Source organism: Mastigoproctus giganteus, chromosome 1 (assembly GCF_048544385.1).
Source record: "Mastigoproctus giganteus isolate SK-2022 chromosome 1, ASM4854438v1, whole genome shotgun sequence".
Classification (NCBI taxonomy): domain Eukaryota; kingdom Metazoa; phylum Arthropoda; class Arachnida; order Uropygi; family Thelyphonidae; genus Mastigoproctus; species Mastigoproctus giganteus.
In genome coordinates, this window is record NC_143575.1 from 258692605 (window position 1) to 258713767 (window position 21163).

Here is a 21163-nt window from a genome sequence, read left to right on the forward strand (position 1 = left end):
AACTCACAAATAATTTCGATTTTTTTCACGAATCGAGAGACACTTTCTTTTGTTAGTAGACAATTTTCCAAAGGAAGAGTTCTTTTCTAACTGATTTTACTTTTAAATGATAAATTGATCTGCATACACAGTTCTTAGAACCCCGAAATGCTTACAATGTTCTTAGAAGTCCCAAAATGCATGCAACGTTCTTAGAAGTCTCGAAATGCATACAAAGTTTCTAGAAGTCCCGAAATAAATTAATGGTTCAGTGAATACAAGATCTGTATTCATTCTGTAAATAGGGTAAAGACAATCTGTAAATAGGGTAATGCAACAAGTGGAACACCAATACACTATTGTATAGTCTCCGTCCCTGGAAGGACAAGGTCATAAACTGGCCGCTAATCCGATGCAAATGGTCATAAAGCTAATCGCCCTTTTCATTTTCATCTATTCCAAGAATTGGGTTTTTTCAACTACCCACGCAATTAAGAATGTCTGTATAGTTACCAAAATTTGTTCGGTATATCCGTGTGGTAGGCTCGTTATAATAGTGAGTATGGGAATATGTGTAAATTAAAATCATTATGCATTTTGGCTTGCTACAGCACGATCTCGTTATTTCCGTGATCGTTATAACCAAGTTCGACTGTAACTAACTTTTCACATTAAATAATTACTAGTTAAGTGACTAGTAATATGTATTAGTAATAATAGTAATTCATTTGTTGCACATGTCTAATAACATAATATACACTCAACTATTTCTCAGTAGGCACCTCCGTAGCCAGGTGGGAAGGAGCAGCAGTGCATAGCACACACTTCTTGATTAGACCAGGGTTCGAGCCCGTCACCACCAAATACGGAGGATGCAGAAAGGTCAGGGAATGACCACCGCATATTTCCTGGAGCAATATGGCCTTAGTTGCTAATGCTCCTAAAATCCAAAATAACTAATTTCTCAGTACTTTATTTATTTCTTCGTGAATTTTAATGAAAATTGAAATTCAACCTATATGTAATGGATCTTCTGTTATTAATAGAATAAAAAATAAAATAAAAACAAGTTGCATTACTGAAGCATATTGTAAATGAGTAGCACTTCAATAAAAGGAGAACTATACTGTTATCCTCATTTCAGTGAATCTATCTAGACACCATTTCAGAGATTCTCCTCATTGTTAGGTGGGTAAACACCCTAAGTGTATGAGCTAACAACCTAGTTGTGATATGATTTAATAATATGAGGGATTCCAAAAGGTGCGAGAAGTTAATTTTTACAATTTTGTTTCTGACATTTTTTATTATTTTTTATTTTTAACTTTTAATGCATTTTTCTATTGTTTTTATATGAAATATTGTGATGGAAGGATTATTTTTGTTATTTTTTTGTCTGTTGTATTCACTGCCTTTAGTAATAACTTTTTTTTTTTTTAAAAGCTTGGTATAGTCTTTTTGATTAATATCTCTTTGACAGCCAAAGTAATTTTAGTACATTGAAGGAAGAATAAATTAAATATTAATAATGACCTTGGCTTTGAAATCATATTTCTAACATGTGCAATTGATCCATCCTTTTTAAAATTTAAAGGTGGCTAGAGCAAGAATCATCTTTGGCAAACAAGCTACCACCCTTGAAATTTTGCAAACCACTGAAAAGTCTTTGAAGACATAGACTCTTCTTCAAAACAAGTTTTTAACATTTTGTGGGTTCGTTTTGCACTTTTCCATAATTTGAAACAAAATTTAATGCATATTTGCTGCTCAATGAAATCATACAATTGCAGTATGTAGATAACTACATACTGTAATTGTATGATTTAAGTGCTTCATTGCATTTCAAAATGCAATGAAACACTAAAATTTTTCATTGCATTTTACATTTTATATGTTTTTTTAATTAAAATTTCAGATCTGTATTTGTTTCTATGTCAACTGTCAAATACTGCATTTATTTTGGTTTATATTCATTTCTGTTAATTTTAATCTAAAACTTATACTTATAACTTGTTTTTACTCTTATTGCCATGAATTTTACGTCAGAAATAGAGACATGATATTGCTGTTATTTCTTGCAATAACAGCAATATCGTCATCTTCATCATGTGGTTGACACCTGATTAAGATGCCAGGGTTGTGAGTTGTACAGCAACATCCTTTCTTGATTAATTTTATATGCTTTTTATTTATTATACAATATTTTTTTTTACCTATCCTTTCTTCTCTCTCTCTCTCTCTCTCTCTCTCTCTCTCTCTCTCTCTCTCTCTCTCCCCCCCCTCCTTTTTATCTCTTTTCTTCTATTATCTATTATTGCTTACTTGTTCTCTTTCTCTCCCTTATTTCTTTATTTTTATCCCTTGTGCATTGTTGAGGTTTATCTTTATCTGCATTTGGACCACACATGCTGCAAACTTTGTAGTACTATAATCTCAAAATCATTGAGAATCTAATGCTGAATAGGTATTTTTATCTCAGAATTTAACTTAACTCCAAATTCATCATGATTGGAATGCACTTAATTATGAATCATCCTATTTGCATATTTTGATAAAGCTAAAGACTTATATTTATTTTTATTTATTCCATTAATTAATTTTTTTTTGTAGCCTGGACTGACAGAGGATGTGAGAAGAAATCTTGGAGAAACAGCTGTTAAGGCTGCTAAAGCTGTTGGTTATGTTGGAGCAGGTATCTGAGATTTATCCTAGTTATTTCATAGTTCATAATTTCTAGTGAAAAATAAATGAAATGACTACCAATAACAAAGTAACAAGTTAGTTTTTCATTGGTGTTCCATTATTCATGCTGTAACCAGGACAGGTTGGACAGATTACAATTTCTGTATCTACCTTTCAGAAGAGGTGTTTTTTTCTGGAAGTGGCCTTCTGTTAGGATTTTCACTGAGTTTTCCTTTTGCAGATTAACAAGCCATAGACAGACAGTTTACAGACACACACCCCCCACTCATACCATGTGACCTGAGTTTCCACAGAAAAATGGGAAGAGACAGAAAACTAAGGTGTGAAAAGGTGGAGAAAATGAGGGAAAAAAAAATCCTTTACCTTAACAGATTTGCAATATTCAACTGCAAATTTGCTAAGGCAAATACAGCTTTAAATTGTCATGCTTGAAAAACGGTTGATTGGAAAGTGATTTTCTCTTGAATACTGCTAATACATTATCATACAAATTAGTCTACCATACTGCTAACAGGAGGGAGAACAGGTTCATTATTTGGGTTTCCCTTAAATCTGGCAAATAAAGAGGCACCATTGTGCAACATTTCCAGGTGCATCAGGAAAGAAAGAAATGATCTTACATGGGACGAGTGCACATTGTTGCATAAAGCTGCCTTAGAAGTTCTTGATCATATCAGTAAGTTATTCAACATAATAACATAGGAATGGGAGGAGTATTTTTAGTGTTGGCTGAGGACTTTTGCTAACACTCTCTATCATCCTGTGCAGAAACAAAGCCAATGAACAAAATGTTTGCCTCAAGACTTCATCTATTTGGAAGAACATTCATCAACTCAACCTAATAATAAAATTTACAGATGCTTTGGAGAGGTGATGCATTTGATGGAGAGTTTGCTGAAACTAGGAACCATTGCATCCAAGACGGAATTATTTCAGCAGAACCTTTGGGAAAATAGTTGCAGTACCTCCCTAACTGAGAGGAGCAGTATTTCCATATGTTGCATACCACTTCCATGATCACTAAGTGGCTTTGCCAGAGAGCTATGCTGGCAAGAAAAATTATCCAATCAATCCCACAAACAATATGCTTTCTCAGTTTTCTGGCACTCTTGCAAAATTTGGGCAGATGGGCTGAGAAGTGGCAACTGAAATTTAACATTGACAAATGCAAAGTACTGCATATGGGTAGAAGTCCAAAGAATTGTACAAACTATGTAGTACTACACTTAGGGTGGTAGAAAATGAAAAAGTACTGGGAGTAATTGTGCAGTCAGATATGAAGTTTTCTGATCAGTGCAGACAGGCTGCCACAGCAGATCATGGGGTATTGCCAATGATATACAGGAATTTTTCCAGTAGGGAAAAGGAGGTGATTATCCCTTTGTATAAGGCAATGGTCAGGCCATGCCTTGTGTACTGCGTACAGGTCTAGATGCCTCATTTTAGGAAGGATGTTGAGTTGCTTGAGCGTGTACAGAGAAGGGTAACAAGATTGATGAGGGGAACATAGGGGTCCTCTTACCAAGAAAGGCTTAAGTTCTGCAAATTGCAGTGGCTGGAGACTAGGCACCTGCGAGGTGATCTGATTGAGGTGTATAGGGCCTTGAGTGGGTTGAGCATACTGAATTCTGATGGGATTCTTCCGCTTGCTCAGATTACGAACCTGAGAGGGCATAAATTCAAATTGAGGAAAGACGGTTGTAGAATAAATGTGTGAAAATTTGTCTTTAGCCAATGGGTGGTTAATTGCTGGACCAAACTTCCATCTGTCATGGTGAAAGTTGATAGTTTAAATAAATTCAAGGAGGAACTGGACAAATGTTTAGAGGGAATGGTTGTGTGAATTTTTTTTTTTTTTTTTTTTTGACTGATGCTACATAAGATCATATGCTTGCTTTATTGCATCACAAATCTCCATTACTACTACTAATTACTTGTCTATTAATATTGTACAAAACACCAATGAGACAGCTATCAGGTACACTTCCCCATAAACTGATTCTCAAAGTAGAAAAGCAGTGGAAAGCTTTTCATCCTTGCTCCAAATGCACATAACATGCAACAATAATGAAATATTATCCATTACTATACTAAAATACATAATAAATAATTTATTTGCAATTATGTTTTTTAATTAAGTTAGGAAAATTAAACATTTAAATTTCATTTAAATGTTTAATTTTCCTAACTTTTTGGTGTGAACAGTGGCTGAGTTTACCAGATCTGTAGCATACAGCTAAAATAAAGTAATTATATAAACTTGTGCATAATTTTTATTCCTGCAATTCATGTAAAGGATATTTTAGCTGGTAGTAAATGAGAATTGAATTTAATTAAGTATGCAGAGCATTTGTCAGCATAACGTGAAAGTGTATTAGTAAAATTAAGTCAGATAATTTCTTAATATTTAATTTTCTATAAAGTTTATATATTTTTAGCTTATATTTTTATAGGTGAAATATTAATACTGACTAGTTTCATTTTTTTTTTTTTTTTTTCCCCTAGGAACTGTCGAATTTATTATGGATCAAAATCACAATTTTTATTTTATGGAAATGAATACACGATTGCAAGTTGAGCATCCGGTTACAGAAATGGTAACAGGAGTCGATTTAGTTGAGTGGCAGCTTCAGGTAATTTTTTTGTTTTGGTAGCAGTTAGATGTTGTTTACCTGTTGAAATCTAATTATTGAGAATTTCATATTTAGTAATTTTCTGACTGTATAGGATGTCAGGAGATTAATAAAAAGACTAAAGAGGATTTTAAAAAGGAGATTTTAAGAAGTTTAAAGAGGATTTTAAAAGGTATAATATTTTTATGTGCCAGCACAAAAAAAAATTGACTTTTTAAAAAGCTAATTTTTCTAATCTAATGTAATTAAATTAGAAAATCTAATGTAATAATTGGAGAAATAAAATGGTTACCGCTGAGAAGGATGTTATGCATTCCTCTCAGCAGTAGCCATTTTATTTCTCTAATTATTACAAGGGCATACAAATTTCCATTTCATATTGATATGGGACTTTAGTTTGAAAATATTGTTAAATACTCAAATTTTCAAGATATGTTGAGTACTACACCTAAACATTTCTTTCAGATGACTCAGTATATGCATGAACAGCATCAGTGATGTGATTGCATAGGTCATACAAGGACTCGGTTGCATAATATAAACTATATCTTTGATGAAATCCTCCAAAAAAAAAAACAAATCCATGGAGAGTGAAGTTTATGCCAACCTGACCAAGAACTATGGCATTACATCCTTGCTTTAATCCACCTTGTTATTTTTTTTGTCATTAATGCAAGTTTAAATACTTTGTCATTTTGGAACTAAAACAAACGTGTGGCATTTAATTCAGTTTTGTATAAAATTTCAAAGACTATACCATCCCATGTTAGTTTGAATTAATGGAAAGTTATAAGATTCAATGATTCAGAAATTAAAATTGATATATCTGAGTAGAACATCCTATCGATCAGTATTTTGCTCCAATTTTTGCCTTTTATATTGCTAATTAGAGTATCTTTTGTGTGTATTCCTCTCCTTACTGTTGGACACAGTTTTTTTAAAAATATATATTGGACACAGTTTTTTAAAGCAGTATAAAAATAATTTTGTAATTATTTTCATATTGCTTTTCAAAAAATATTGATATGAAAGTTTATTGTAATATAAAGGGCAGTTATTAAAATGAGATTATTATTTTTATTCTTTTATTTTTGGAACTTTTTGCATCCTTTCCCTAAGTAATTGCTCTTACTTCCCTTGCTGGGGGGGACATGCCCTATTGTCATACACTGTTGTATGAAGCTGTAGGGGCTGTTTTCGAAATAATGACTAGAAGGATTAACTCCTTTAGAACATAATCTGGGTGGTGTTACTACAGTAAATATGTTTATTATAAATTAAAAGCATTTTCTTATATAAGAAAAAAAATCGAATATATATTTGGTTTTAACCTTCCATTCATTTTTTTTTTTTTTGGAAATACTGTTCTTGCTGTCAATGGTTTCATTCAAGGAAAACTGCAATTCCCATTATAATTTATAGGTTTGTATTTGCAAGTGGATATGTACTTTCTGAAAAATACTTGACACATTTATTTATATTTTTTAAGGCTGCCTCCGGAGAAAAGCTTCACGTAACTCAAGAGGATATAAAATTACATGGACATGCATTTGAAGCTCGAATATATGCAGAAGATCCAAAAAACAATTTTATGCCAGCTGCTGGAGATCTTCATTATCTTTCCACACCTTTGCCATCTGCTCATGTTCGTATAGATACAGGTGTTAGACAAGGTATGATAATCAGATTATCTTATTTGTTAATTACATATTTTAAATTTAAATTTTTTTTAATGCAATGAAACAAACAATAAACTGTGCTTTTTATTAGTCCTCTTACTTTTCACCTCTTTCCAAACCTTGTAACTACTTCATTTTCCATGTTCTTTAGATTAAAATAAAATGCCTTCAGAATAGTTCTTAAAAAATAGGACTTATTATTTGTTGCTGCAGAAATATTTTTATTCAATCAAAGTAACAAGCAATTAGGATTATTAGTACTCTAAGTTTATTATTATTCAAATTTAAATAAATGTTTAGTTTATTCAAATTTTTATTAATTAAAAAATCTCCAGTTATTTGCTTTAAGAGATGTTCATCATTCAATATAAGTAAAACAGACTACATATAGAGTCAGAAATCAATTGTGCTTCACATAACCATCATTGATAAAAATTTGTCTTTTTGGGTAGTGTTTCTCAATTTAGCATCTTTATCAGATGCAGTTCTTATTTTCATTATAAGAAAAATTCAATTATGAGGTGTGATTAAAAAGTTTGAGAACTGAAAATTCAGAAAGATATGTTAGCTCCAAAAAGTTAAAGAAACAATAAAGAAGAAAAAATAAAAAATTTTTGGCAAATAAAACTGATAAATCATTATTGGAACATAAATAAAAGTGCATGAAGGCTAAGATATTTATTATTATTATTATTATTATTATTATTATTATTATTAGTCTATGGTGTGAGGAAGCCTGAGGCTTTTGCTGCACCAGCCAAGAAAAAAAAATTTCTGAATTACCCTGAGAGAGAGAGAAGTAGAAAGGAATCACCAAGAAATAGAAGAATGCTGATATCCAGCTCAGGACCTTGGTGTACCAAGCCCATACTCACCAGATGTGAGCCCCTGGGGTTGTATGAATTAGGCAAAAAAAAAAAAAAAGGTTTTGTTAAAAGATATGAAAAACAAGTGTCAGGTGGAAAAAGTTTTTTTTGCTTAGTTAAAACTCAGAACAATGAGGAATATTATAATCGAGGTAATCAGAGACAATACCCTTCAAGTTAAACCAGAAGTAAAGGATATTTTAGAAGTATGGAGTAAATACAGTAGAATATCGATTATCCAAACTAATCAGGACCAGGGTTGGTTCGATTAATCAAATAGTTCATATAATTAAACATACATGAGATTACCCAGTTTATATGAAACAAAGTGTAATTGGGGCTACAATTAAATTATTGTATTTTGAAATATGAAGTATTACTGTATTTTGAAATATGAAGTATCATAAAAAATAATTGATTTAGGAAATGGTTTGTAAATAATAACCAAAATGTTTTGAAGAAACAATGTATATTATATTTATTTTGAACTTACCTAATTGTTTTACATAGTTTTACCTATAAATTACACTTTTTTTACATAAACAGAAATAAACAAACACAAGTAATGGTTTGTTACCACAATTATTGAGGTAGAATGGCACACAAATAAGAGTATAACAAATCTTGGGAAGGTCACAGGAGACTGTCCTGGGTCCACACAGTAGCTAAAGCCAACATTTGATTTTTAACTAATGACAAATTAAGACTATTTCTATGCTTTTTGGTTTGGTTTGGTTTGGTTTGGATTTTATTGGCGCATTAGCAACTAAGACTATAATACGCCAAGACCAAAATATTTCTATGCCATACTGCATATATCTTCAAATAAATAATCGGAAATGAATGCAATAAGCATTTGTTTCCGATTATTTATTCCAAATAAAAGATTGAAATTGGGAAATTTTAGATACTATCTCAATTATTGAGGTAGAAAATGTCATGGAAAATGTGAAATATGAAAATTCTGTAAGTGCAGATGAAATTAGACATGAAATGCTGAAAGCAGGACAAAATGTAGAGTTACACTGGTTATATCATGTTAACCAAAGTTTTTTTGCAAAGGACAAGTTCCAGAAGGTTGGAGCAAAGACATTAATTGTACCAATATATAAAAAGGGAAATAAAGCTGAATGTGGAAATTACTAACTTCACTCATTACCCAGGCGCCTCCGTAGCCAGGTGGGAAGGAGCAGCAGTGCGTAGCACATGCTTCTTGATTAGACCGGGGTTTGAGCCCATCACCACAAAATACGGAGGATGCGGAAAGGTCAGGGAATGACCACCGCATATCCCGGAGCAATATGGCCTTAGTTGCTAATGCTCCTGAAAACCAAATAACAAACAAACGCTCATTACCCTACTGAATAAAGCCAATGTAGTTGTCTTAGAGAAGAGGTTTAGAAATAATAAATGTAACCTTTGGGGAGAACAATCTGGTTTTAGGCCAAACAGCAGATGCCAGCATTAAATATTTCCCAATTTCAATCTTATTTTAGAAAAATAAGATTGAAATGCAAATTTTTGAAAAAATGTGGCATCGAGGCCAATCTTTTGAGAGGAATAAAAAGTTTTTATGAATGTAGCAAATCTGTAGTGAGGATAGAATGAAGCATGGAAAAGGGTTTAAGGTTGGAAGTGCTTGGAAGAGAAAAGGAAAATTCAGTATAGACTAAATAAAAAAAAAAATTTAACAACTTAAGTAATTCTGTTTATCTAGAAACAGTCTTTAATGAAAATGGAAGATTAGACATGAAAATAATAGAATAATGGAAGCAGGATGTTTAAGAAGCCAGTTTAAAGAAATTCATTTGGAGCAATATTATATATAAAATTTTATTTTTTATTATATTAGCCAAAATACAAAATATTATTTTATCCTGTGCAGTTGAGAGCTAGGTATGAAATAAAGGAATTGATCAAAAAATGAGAACCTTCAGAAATAATGACCCTTTTACAAATGAGAAAATTATAAAAAAATCTTTGGGTAGCAGATACGAAATCAAAGGGTAAAAGAAATAAACCTAAGATGGTATGGGCACATTTGAAGAATGTGAGATAGGAGATTAGCTAAACAGCTATTTGAAGCAAAAAAATGGTAACAAGTCCAGAGGCAGACTAAGAAGAAGTTGTATCAATGGTGCCAAGCAAGCTTTAAAATCAAAAGAGCTTACTCTGGCTAGGGCTAATGATCTAAAAGGAAATAGGGTAGCATGCAGAAGAATGAATCAAAGGCTGATAGTTCAGGAGGACTGATTTGTACTATCATAGTGACTTGTACATCTACTGGGTATAAGAGATTTGGATGATGAAACTGTTTGGATTCCTTTTTATTTTAACTTATTTTTTTCAGGGATTAATTGACGTACCCGAGTGGTCAAGAGTGTGAGTGCAGTAGCACATGCTCTTTGAGTGGATTGGGGTTCAAGCTCATGACTACTAAATATGATTAACATTTGTATTGATTGATTTATTGTAAACTCCACTGACCTGGCGGTCGTGCCGGAGTATAAACAAGAACATTGTGGTAAAGCTATTTTATAATTTTGCTTAGATAAGTTAACCTTATAACTTGCAAAAAGCTTTGGCTATATTTAAGTACTAAATAACTGTAGATAATTAACTCTTTTAGAAGTGAACATGTTTTAGAAGTAAACATTTCCAACTAATAGACAGAGTTTTCATGGCAATGCAAAAATAGCTTTGAAAATCAGATGAAGACATTACACTTGTCAGTCACTGTTGGCCAAAAATGTCCAATTTTGCCTTACAAAGCCAAAATTGGACAATTATTTTGGCTTTGGAATTTGATCAATAAAATGATGGAATCGAATTAAGTGAAACATGAGCAAATGTCGAGGGTATATTATTTATCTTTATTATAAAAAAATGATTTTCTTTTTACTTTTTTTTTTTTTTTAAATTCTGGTTTCATTTTTGGCAATATTACTTTAATGATGGGCACTCAATTCAAATTAAGAAGGAATTAATATTTAAAAGCATGCAAGCACAAAGTTTTTATTGTTATAAAACTGCAAAATATAATAAAGAAACACTGAACAGATCCCACCCCTACTGAAAACTCAGAGAAACCACGTTTGTGAAATTCACTTAAGAAAAGATTAATTTTGTTTGAAGTATGCCATAGAAAAACAAAGTTTTCAGCTGCTAATGAAAATTTTGATTCTTATACTCTAATAATGCTATTGATGCTTTTAATAACAATGCTGTCACTGATATTTTAATATAATTACTTTTACAGGTGATCAGGTATCTGTACATTATGATCCAATGATAGCTAAATTAATTGTTTGGGGACCAGATAGACATGCTGCCTTACGAAAATTACATCAGTCCCTTTCTGAATATAGTGTAAGTAATATTCTTACAGCCATTTAAAACATTCAATTGATTTTTTCAGCAGTTTGTCTTCAGATGTTTACAGTAATTGTGTTTTTTTTTTTCTATTTTTGTTTTCCACATTAATATGTGAAATGAAATGTTGATCTCAGATTTCATGGAAAAGATAAATTGAATTCTTACACTCTCTGGAAGGATATAATCATTAGTATTAGTCATACAGTGTAAGGAAGCTCCAGGCTTTTGCTGCAAAAGCCAAACATAAAATCAATAAATAAACTAGCTATTTGTTTCCCCTCCTCATGCAGTTACCTATCCAGCTGATCTTCGCAACCCACACAAGTAATTTATTCCAGTAATTAATAACTTGCTGGCTAAAAATGACCATTTAATTTTTTTAAATTTAATTTAATTAGTTTATATGTTTATTATATGATCCCAACATGTTCTTGTTTATGCAATAACTTCTTTTGCAGGACTGAGTCGGATGCTTTGCTGTAATACAAAGAAATACCAGAATTATTTCTGGCATCAAACTTGTGTGACCTTGTCAGAAAAGCTAATAAGCAGGTAGTTTAAACATGATTTTTCCTTTACAAGCTGTGCTGTGTTGTGCTTAATTGTTTGGGGACCAGAACACCATTTATATCCATTAGTCATTACTTTTCCCATTGCATATCTTTTGGAACCATTTCTATAATTATCCTTTTGAAAATACCAGAATGCATGTTGTATGTGTTCAGTGTGTGGAAACATTTCTTTATATTGAGTTTTCATTTAGGAAAGAGAATGAAGTTCAGGGACTAAATGTGATGAATAAGTTGAATGATTCAGATGTGTAATAAACTTTTTTTTTTGCAAAAGCTTCCTTAAAGAAAGTTCATTGCAAACTGTTACGTAAACACATTAAACATTCCATATCTCTTTGTACAATGACACTTTGTTCATCTTCCTTTGTAATTCTGTATCTCTTTGTACCTAACACATTGAACATTCCATTCAGTTTGGCAAGGAATTTTCCTTTTTCACTGAGCAGAATTCTATAACCATCTTAGAATTTTCAAATAATTAGTGAATAACTGTTTAACTCCAAAGGTTGAGTTTAAATGAATTATACCATCGCTATGAAGAATATAAATGAACACATTTTTTTTTCTGTTATTTCAACATGCATACCTCTTTCACTTCTAGTAATTGAGAAGTCTTCCATTTAAAAGTGACATTTTGAGTCATAATGAAATCCTTATGTTTCATCGTCAGTTATGAAAATTATTCCATCACTATGAAGACTATAAATGAACACATTTTTTTTCTGTTATTTCGACATGCATACCTCTTTGACGTCTAGTAATCGAGAAGTCTTCCATTTAAAAGTGACATTTTGAGTCATAATGAAATACCCATGTTTCATCGTCAGTTATAACTTTCTGAAAAGATTGCTGCCATGAACTCTGCTTATGAGTTCATTGCAGCAATTGATTTCTTTGTTGTTTTTTGTTTTTTTCTAAAATCTTAAATCATGAAGATTGATGATTTAAGTTAGAAGAAATTTTCCTCATGCCTAAGTGTTCTCAAAATGAGAGTAACTCTTCCTTTAGCTAAATATAGCTATTTAACAGTTAAGCATTAAACTAACTATATATTAATGAACATGAAGAATATTTTTATCAGTGTTGTGGGTTGTTAGACATTAACTTTGTGCATCATTTCTATCTTTAAATCTTTTGAATTAGACCACCTCTTGCTTATACAGATCTTTGCTCCATATATTTAGCTTCTAAGACTATTCAGTGGTCATCCAGGTTAATTAACAACTTGTCTCTTATTGACCTCACTCTTTGTCTCATAGGCATTCAGTTTCTGCTGCTTGCCTCTTCTCTAGATAATTCCATGGATACTGTTCTTCTGAATTGATATCTGTAATTCTTTTACTCTTCCAAACCATTCCAAAAACATGCCAAATCCAGTAAGTATCCATTCACTGTTCAACTCCACACTCAGAACCAACTTTCCTCATTTATCCCTTCTGTTTTTGTTCTCTTGAACAATCTTTTTGCAATGGAATGGACACCACCTAGAAAGAAAAGGAGAGGAAGACTTAGAAGCACATGGTGGAAGGAGTGAGGGCAGCTATGGAAAAGAGGAAATTGATGACTGGAGACTGGGAGGACAGAAAAGTGTGGAGAAACAAAATTATATATATATAAAAAATGATAAAGGTGCAATGAAATTACAAAAGTCTTATCAAATAGGAATGAGCTATAAGAGTTATGGATCCGGATACTATGGTAAATGCAGAAAAGACCAGCAACCATAATAAATAATAGACAAAAAAGTAAAAATCAGTATATTTGTGTATATGGTAGGGAAGTTGAGCTATCAGGTGTAATAACCATGGAAGAATAGGGAGAAACTGTAAGTAAAAAATCAATTTACCTGAAATAAAAAAATCAATTTACCTGAAATAAAAATAAAATGCAATTAATAAGGGCATAATTATTGTAAGAACCTAAAGCTGTAGGTCCTAGGACTTTAACTACTTTTACTCTTCCAAACCAGTTGTTGCCGACCCTTTTGAAGTAGTAGTTAAAGTCCTAGGACCCACAGCTGTAGGTTCTTACAATAACAGAGGCCTGGCCTATTGTCATGGCTCCTATGATTTTTGCTGCCGATCCTTTTGAAGTAGTAGTTGATGAGACAACTGCTTTAGAACTAAATATGTGCCTGCCTCCGCATTGTCTATTGAGCAGAAATAGTAAACTCTTGAATCTGAGGTCTGATTATTGAGGTTGCGGTATAGTTGATAAAGATGAGGCCACAGAGCTGTAGTTCTTTATGAGGAAGGTTATCATTGGAAAATTATGCCATTGCACTATCGCAATGATACTTAATGGTCAAAGCCAGGATATTTTGTCTTCCATAACAGTACAGTAAGTTTACCACTGGTCACTTGATTGTAATGGTTTGGGTTCAGACATTACTTGTGCAGACATAATATATATAATAAACACCATATGAATTTGGCATACCATATGATCTAATGCCTATGACCAAAGTAGTTGATGTATGAAAAACCTCCAAAACATCCTCAGGCATGACTCTTCCTCCCCCCCTTCCTCCCACCAAAAAAAGATAATTAGATGTTGAGCTTCTGTTCTAGATGAAAATAAATATGACATTAATTTCGTATTGCTAGTTGTAAGCTCCTAAAAGTTTATAGTATCAGGACATATGATTCCATAAAGTGTATCTTGAGAAAATAGCATATTATTCATCCATATTAAAAGGGAAAAAAAAGTCCTGTTTTTATTTCAGCATGACCACTAGGTCAAAGGAGTTTATAGTTAATCATTTTGACAATAAATACAATTAACCTTATTTAGCATTCACACAGGCATGAACCATGGTCCACTCAAATGCATGCACCATCGGGCCATTGCTTGAGTTTAACAAAATTTTTTCATCAAATTTGTCCAAAGATGAGTAGCAGCATATCACCAATGTATTAACACTAATGGAATCCATATTGACATTCCTTGATCAAATGGAAGATTTTGAGGTAGTTTAAAAGGAAAAATTGTATTCTGTTCTATTCTATGAAACTTATGGGAATGAATACCTTTTCTGGTTTCCTTCTTAATGCACATAAGTGAGAAAAATATTTTACAAACATTTATAAATACCATATATATATATATATATATACACACACACAGAGTCCAGTCATGATGTTATGGCCACCTCCTCATGCAGACATCAGACACGCCTAGCGAATCATACAGTGCACATGTCAAGTTCACACACCGCAAGCATATAAGGCTTGATGTTCAGCATCTGTAAACACAGTAACAGCCTCTTTCATAGGCAAAGCACGCGACCTGTCAGACCTGCAAAAAGGAAATGCATTGTCTATTGGGCCAGGGGTGCCAGCATTTCTGAAACAGCGGACTTTGTGTAAAATGCTCATGCGCTGCAGTGGCAAAAGTGTATCAAGACTAGATGAACGGGACAGTTTTAACGACTTGACATGCCAATTGTGGAGCCCCATGTGCCATTCGAACGTCAGCTGAAACAGTTGGTCAGGACCGATTGGCGCACTACTGTTGCTCAACTGGCCATCTAAATGAACCGTGGGGCCACCAGAAAGGTCTCCAACATGACAGTGCAGTGAACCCTATTGTGCATTGGACTCCGGAGCAGACACTTGGTGACAGCACCCATGCTGATGGCCGCTCATTGCAAACAAAGCCATTAGTTTGCAAAGCAATACTGACACTGAACCCCGGCCAAGTAGCAACAGGTGGCATTCTCCAATGAATCATGATTTCTGCTCCACCGAGTGGATGGACGGTGGCATATTAGGTGTGAAACATCCAAGGACAGACACCTGGACACGATTGTTGGCAGAGGGCCGTCTGGTGGGGGGCGGTGTTATGGTCTGGGGGGAATGTTTTCATGGCATGGCTTGGGTCTGCTGATACCTCTGGAGGGCACCCTGAATGCAAATGATTACCTATCGATCATTGCCGATCAGGTACCTGTACATGTTTACCGTGTTCCCTGGGGGCGATGACATCTATCAGCAAGACAATACGCCATGCCATGTTGCCAGAATTGTCTGTGAGTGGCTTGAGGAGCATGATGAAGACTTCAAGCTACTCCCTTGGCCACCGAATTCCCTGCATCTTAACCCAATTGAAAATCTATGGGACCACCTTGATCGAAAAATCAGATGGGTGGATCCTCCACCAAGGAACCTACAGGAATTCTGGGGTGCACTGCAGTCTGCATGGTCACAGATATCCATAGCAACCTTCCGCAGGCTTATTGAGTCCCTCTCACATTGGCTGGCTGCGGTGCATGCTGCGAAAGGCACATATTCTGGATACTAGGTAGGTGATCATAATAATGTGACTGGTGGTGCATAATAAGCTGACCATTTTAAAAAAAATCATAACTTTTTTAGTTCTTTTTAGGTTTGTAATTTTTTGTGTTTATCTTACATGGTAACCCTTGGAGAATTTAATTATGGAGAGGTACACAATTGCTCGGCAGACCAAAATAGTCACAATGTTCTTGGAAAACAATCGGTTAGTAGTTCTAACGCAACGAGCATATAGATAATTTTATAACGTTCGCAAGGCATCGAGTAGGAACATAATTTACACTGCAGTTCAAAATTTTGAAGAAAGGAGAACTGCTGATGCCAGACACACTGGAAGACCTCGTAGTGGTTGATCAAAGGAAAACATTGCATGTGTATGGGAGAGTGTTGCAGATCAACCCCAAACATCGACCAGAAGACACTCTGCTCAATTTATGATCTCTCATTGCTCGCTGCAGCAAATTTTGTGTTGGACTTGCATCACTTTCCATACAAGATTCAATTAGTCCAAGCCCTTCATCCCTAAGACAAGCTTGTTGTTTGTTTGTTATTTGGTTTTTAGGAGCATTAGCAACTAAGGCCATATTGCTCCGGGAAATGCAGTGGTCATTCCCTGACTTTTCCGCATCCTCCGTATTTGGTGGTGACGGGCTTGAACCCCGGTCTAATCAAGAAGTGTGTGCTAAGCACTGCTGCTCTTTCCCACTTGGCTACGGAGGCGCCCCTTAAGACAAGCAAGTGCATCTGGAACACATCTGTGCCTTCATAAACATTGCAAAAAATGATGAGAATTTCATTTGAAATTTGATGATGAGCAACAAAGCACATTTTCAGTTCTGTTAATAAACAAAACTGTTGATTTTGGGGCCGTGTGAACCCAAGAATAACTCACCAGAGACCACTGCATCCAGCTAAGGTAACGGTTTAGTGTGCCATAACAGCCGAACACATCATTGGATCTTATTTCTTTGAGGATGATGATGATGGTGTTGTTCAGATGATCAATGGAAAGTGCTATAGGACAATGGTTGAAACTTTTTTGATGCCACAACTACCAGAAGACCACAATATGTGGTTCCAACAAGATGGCACCACGGCTCACACTGCTCGAGCCACAATGGACCTCCTAAGGCAGCATTTTCCCAATTGCATTATTTCAACAAATGGTGATATGAGATTGCCACCGCACTCACTGGATTTGGCCGCCCCAGACTTTTTTCTATGGGGCTATCTCAAGGATAAAGTGTATGCCAATAATCCTCAAACTATAGAGGCCCTAAAAGAGAACATCCGGCATGTGATAGCTGCAATATCTCCTGAAACTCTGAGAAAAGCCATGGAAAATGCTGTGAGAAGAGCATATGTTTGTGAGCAAGTAGGCAGTGGTCATTTGGCCGATATTATTTTTCACATATGATGTAAAAAATTTCCAAGAATAAAACTTTCATTCACTGTTTAGATAGTTCATTTATTACATTTTGTTCTAAAGTTACAGAGAAAACAAACTGTTCAACTTATTTTGTGCCACCCTGTATATATATATATAAGCTGGTGACATCACTTGAAATCAGGTTTTAGGTTATCTGTTGTCAGACTTCAGGCTACTTTTAAACTCAGACCCCTTTGTCAAATCTAATATACTGTTTTAGTTTATTCTAAGAGTCACTTAGAATAAACTAAGTGCATTAATTTAAGAAGTAAAGGAGGAATGTCCCAGATACAGAGTCTGTTTATAATAAACATGTTCAGAACTTATGCATGGCCAAGTTCTTCATTATTTTGTCATGTAACATCATTTCCATGTAATTAATTTATAAAATTATCCCATTATAATATGCCCCTTCGTCTTGCACAATACTATTCGGATCTATGGAGGTGATATTATTATACTTATGTTATGCAAAGGAAAATACAGTTTTTAGTTAATTGTCCTTTGTTTTATTTCAGATTTCAAAAATCACTTATTTTAATGTTTTAGGTAGTAGGAGTCAGTAACAATATCTTATTTCTGATGAGTCTTGCCAGCCATAATCAATTCCAAAAGGGAAATGTGAATACTGATTTCATAGCGGATTATAAAGATGAGCTGTTCTCACAACAGATTCCATCATCACAGATGCTGTGTAAAGCTGCCTTAGGGCTTCTCCTTCATGAGAACAAAGGAGGTGTAAACTCAGGTAAGAATATATACAGAATATTCTAAAATTCTAGAAACAGTAAATAGAATTGTGTTAACATTTGTGGTCTTATGCATGCACAAGACCACAAAAACTTAGGATTGAATTTATGCTGTTTTCTGTATACGAAGGTTATTTTTCTTTGTAATCTATTGGTGGTCAGGAATAATTTTAAAAGAAATATCTTTGAAAACATTGAGAATTGGCCTTGCTATGTCTTCTTCTCTACCACATGCTGATGGTTTTAATCTTTTTTTTTTTGTTTGTTTAATTTTTCCCATTTGAAAATCAGTATGAATATATACAAGTTCTATGTAATTCACTCCCAAACTTTAAATTGTTATATAACCTGTCATAAATTTATTTTAAATTTAATATGAACATGTTAATTGCCATAAAACATAGCATTTACATCTCACTTTTTTAAGCATTAGGTCATGTGACACGACATATCACAGTTCACTTTACTGTTTGAGCAGTGTCACCCTTTAATGTAAAATAAATTTAAATGGTCTTGTATACCCAGATATTGCTTTCAATTTTTTTTTTTTTTTTATGTTCCATGGTATATCATTATGGTAGAATTGTATTTTTACAAAAAAATAAATTGGTATGCTATGAATATGTTTTTTATTAACATTATGAAAATTAACATATTAATAACGCAGATACATTGTTGATAAATAAAATATGAACTGTAAAAATGGCAGTATAATAAGTTGTAAAAATGCCAGTATACAGTGGACACATCAAAACATGATTTAATGCATCCACAGTGCAATCTAGATAGTGCAATTTACCTCCTTGGGAAGTGACTAAATTTTACATCTGTTTGATTCAGTTTATCCTAGAATTTTATGTAATGTGCTCTTTTTTTGGGATGATCCTTCTGCTAAACTGTCTTAATCTCTTGTACAATTGACTATTATCCATAGCAGTTGAAATTGTTTTTCTTTTTTTTCATCTTGTGAAGTCCTAGAGGGTTCCCATCTGGGTCCTCTTTTGTCCACTGTGTATCTTAATGATGTATCTATATTTCAGTGTTCAAATGTTAACTTGCATTTGTTTGCAGATGATGTGAAGATTTATAAAATGATTTGATCCACCTCAGATGCTCAGGTCATGCAGAATTTTTTGGATAATATTTATGAGTAGTTTAGTGTGAATAACATTTTACAGAATCCAAACAAGTGCAAACTGTGATGATTCTAACCAAATCATTGTAGAAACCCCTTTGTTATATACACTACTTTGAGAACCATAGAAAAATGATGGGCTATTCTTAAAAGGCTGCAAATTTTTTTCAATCAAAAAAGTGAAATTTATGTGAATCAAAATTCCCATAAATTTCACTTTTTTTTTACTTTTTTTCATGGAAAAAAAGTTAAAATTCATGGGACAAAATTAGAAAATTTGTATATTTTTAGTTATCCAAATGATAAAGTTCTCACATGTCATTCTGACATCAACAAAGCATTAATAGTTGGATCTGTGTAACTGCCTTAGAAGATGAATAGAAAAAAAACTTAAATAAAGATATGACTTGAAAACCTAAATGAGGTTTAAACCAAAACTTAAATAAAGCAAAGCAATTCACAAATTGATTTGCTTTATTGAAGTTCAAGTCATACCTGACATATTCAATAGCAAAAGTGAAATTTTTTATACAACATGTTATATATAAATTCCCTTCTTTTTGTATTTCCCTGATCATTTCGTAGAATATTGCCATATTTTGAAAAAAATATCACTTTGCATCAGCACTGTTCATTGGAAGTAAAAATATTGGAGCACTACCTTTGAAAGGTAGGGAAATCATTCTTTTTTGGAAAACTAGAAAATAATTAAGTTTTAAAGAATTAAGAGTGGTATTTAATTCTTCAGCGTTTGTGCATAGCAGTGTTAATTGACCTTTAATGTTATCTTTTTTGAACATGGTTATATCTTTGAACCTGTCACTTGCAGAAATATCTAAGCACTTGAATTGATCAGAATTAAAAACTTGTCTTGCATAAAAAAAAAAGCTGTTCTGGGCTGTTGAAATCTTTTTTTATTTCATTAAAATACTTTGCAGTTTTTTTTTTTCTTTTTTTCTGAAGAAGTGTTCTTGCATTATTAGGTGATAAAGATGCAAGATTGTTAAACAACAGAATTCTTAACCTTTACATTTGATATGGAAACATCACAAAGCACCACTACCCACACCATATAAATAACTCTACAAAGAATACCCTAAGAGAATAGGAGACCGTTATGGAAACCACTGATCTTGGACATCCCCTGGAAAATGCAGCTGTATTAATGCTAGAAATGCAGAGATTGGATGCAGGAGAACTGGAGGTATGTTTTGTTCTGGTGAAGCCCGATTTATGCTTTTCAGTACTGATGGAAAAATGCACATATGGAGGAAACCACTTGATGCATTAAAACCATCCCATTGTGTACTGATAATACTGGCTGCTGAGAAGGTGTGGGGCACATTTTGTGGTATGTCCTTGGTCTCCTGAACCCACCAGAAAGTATTGTGAATGCTAGAGTTAGGTTTGCTGAAGCAGTTGCTTGAAGTTTTCATGTTCCTAAAATCCCTCTTTCACACAAAATGTGTGAAAAAGTAATTTAAGGAATATGAAGAAGACTTCAAGCAAGTTGAACTGGAAAAGCATATTCATTAGCACAATCCTTTGCTTATGTAAATAAAATATGTTTTACTAGGTATGTTTATTCAGGCCAGTGGGAGTCCAACATACTATTAGCTCCTAATAAAGTGGCCCGGCAGTATACGAGTATCTTTTTCAAATTTGAATATTGACTCTGTAGTGTAGTTTAAGAATCTAGACAGCATTATTTGAAGACTCAATTTTCAGCTTTCTGGTCATTAATGTTA

The 21163-nt window shown here is 33.4% G+C and overlaps 1 protein-coding gene across 1 annotated transcript in view; it reads left to right on the forward strand.

The window, feature by feature from the left end:
• The window catches only part of Mccc1 (Methylcrotonoyl-CoA carboxylase 1), a 57192-nt gene that overhangs the window by 17526 nt on the left and 18503 nt on the right, over positions 1–21163 (forward strand). The window contains exons 8-12 of the mRNA XM_090369901.1: positions 2590–2671; positions 5188–5315; positions 6805–6988; positions 11120–11229; positions 18081–18279. Of these exons, the coding sequence (XP_090226027.1) occupies positions 2590–2671; positions 5188–5315; positions 6805–6988; positions 11120–11229; positions 18081–18279 (703 nt within the window). The remainder of the gene's footprint in view (positions 1–2589; positions 2672–5187; positions 5316–6804; positions 6989–11119; positions 11230–18080; positions 18280–21163) is intronic.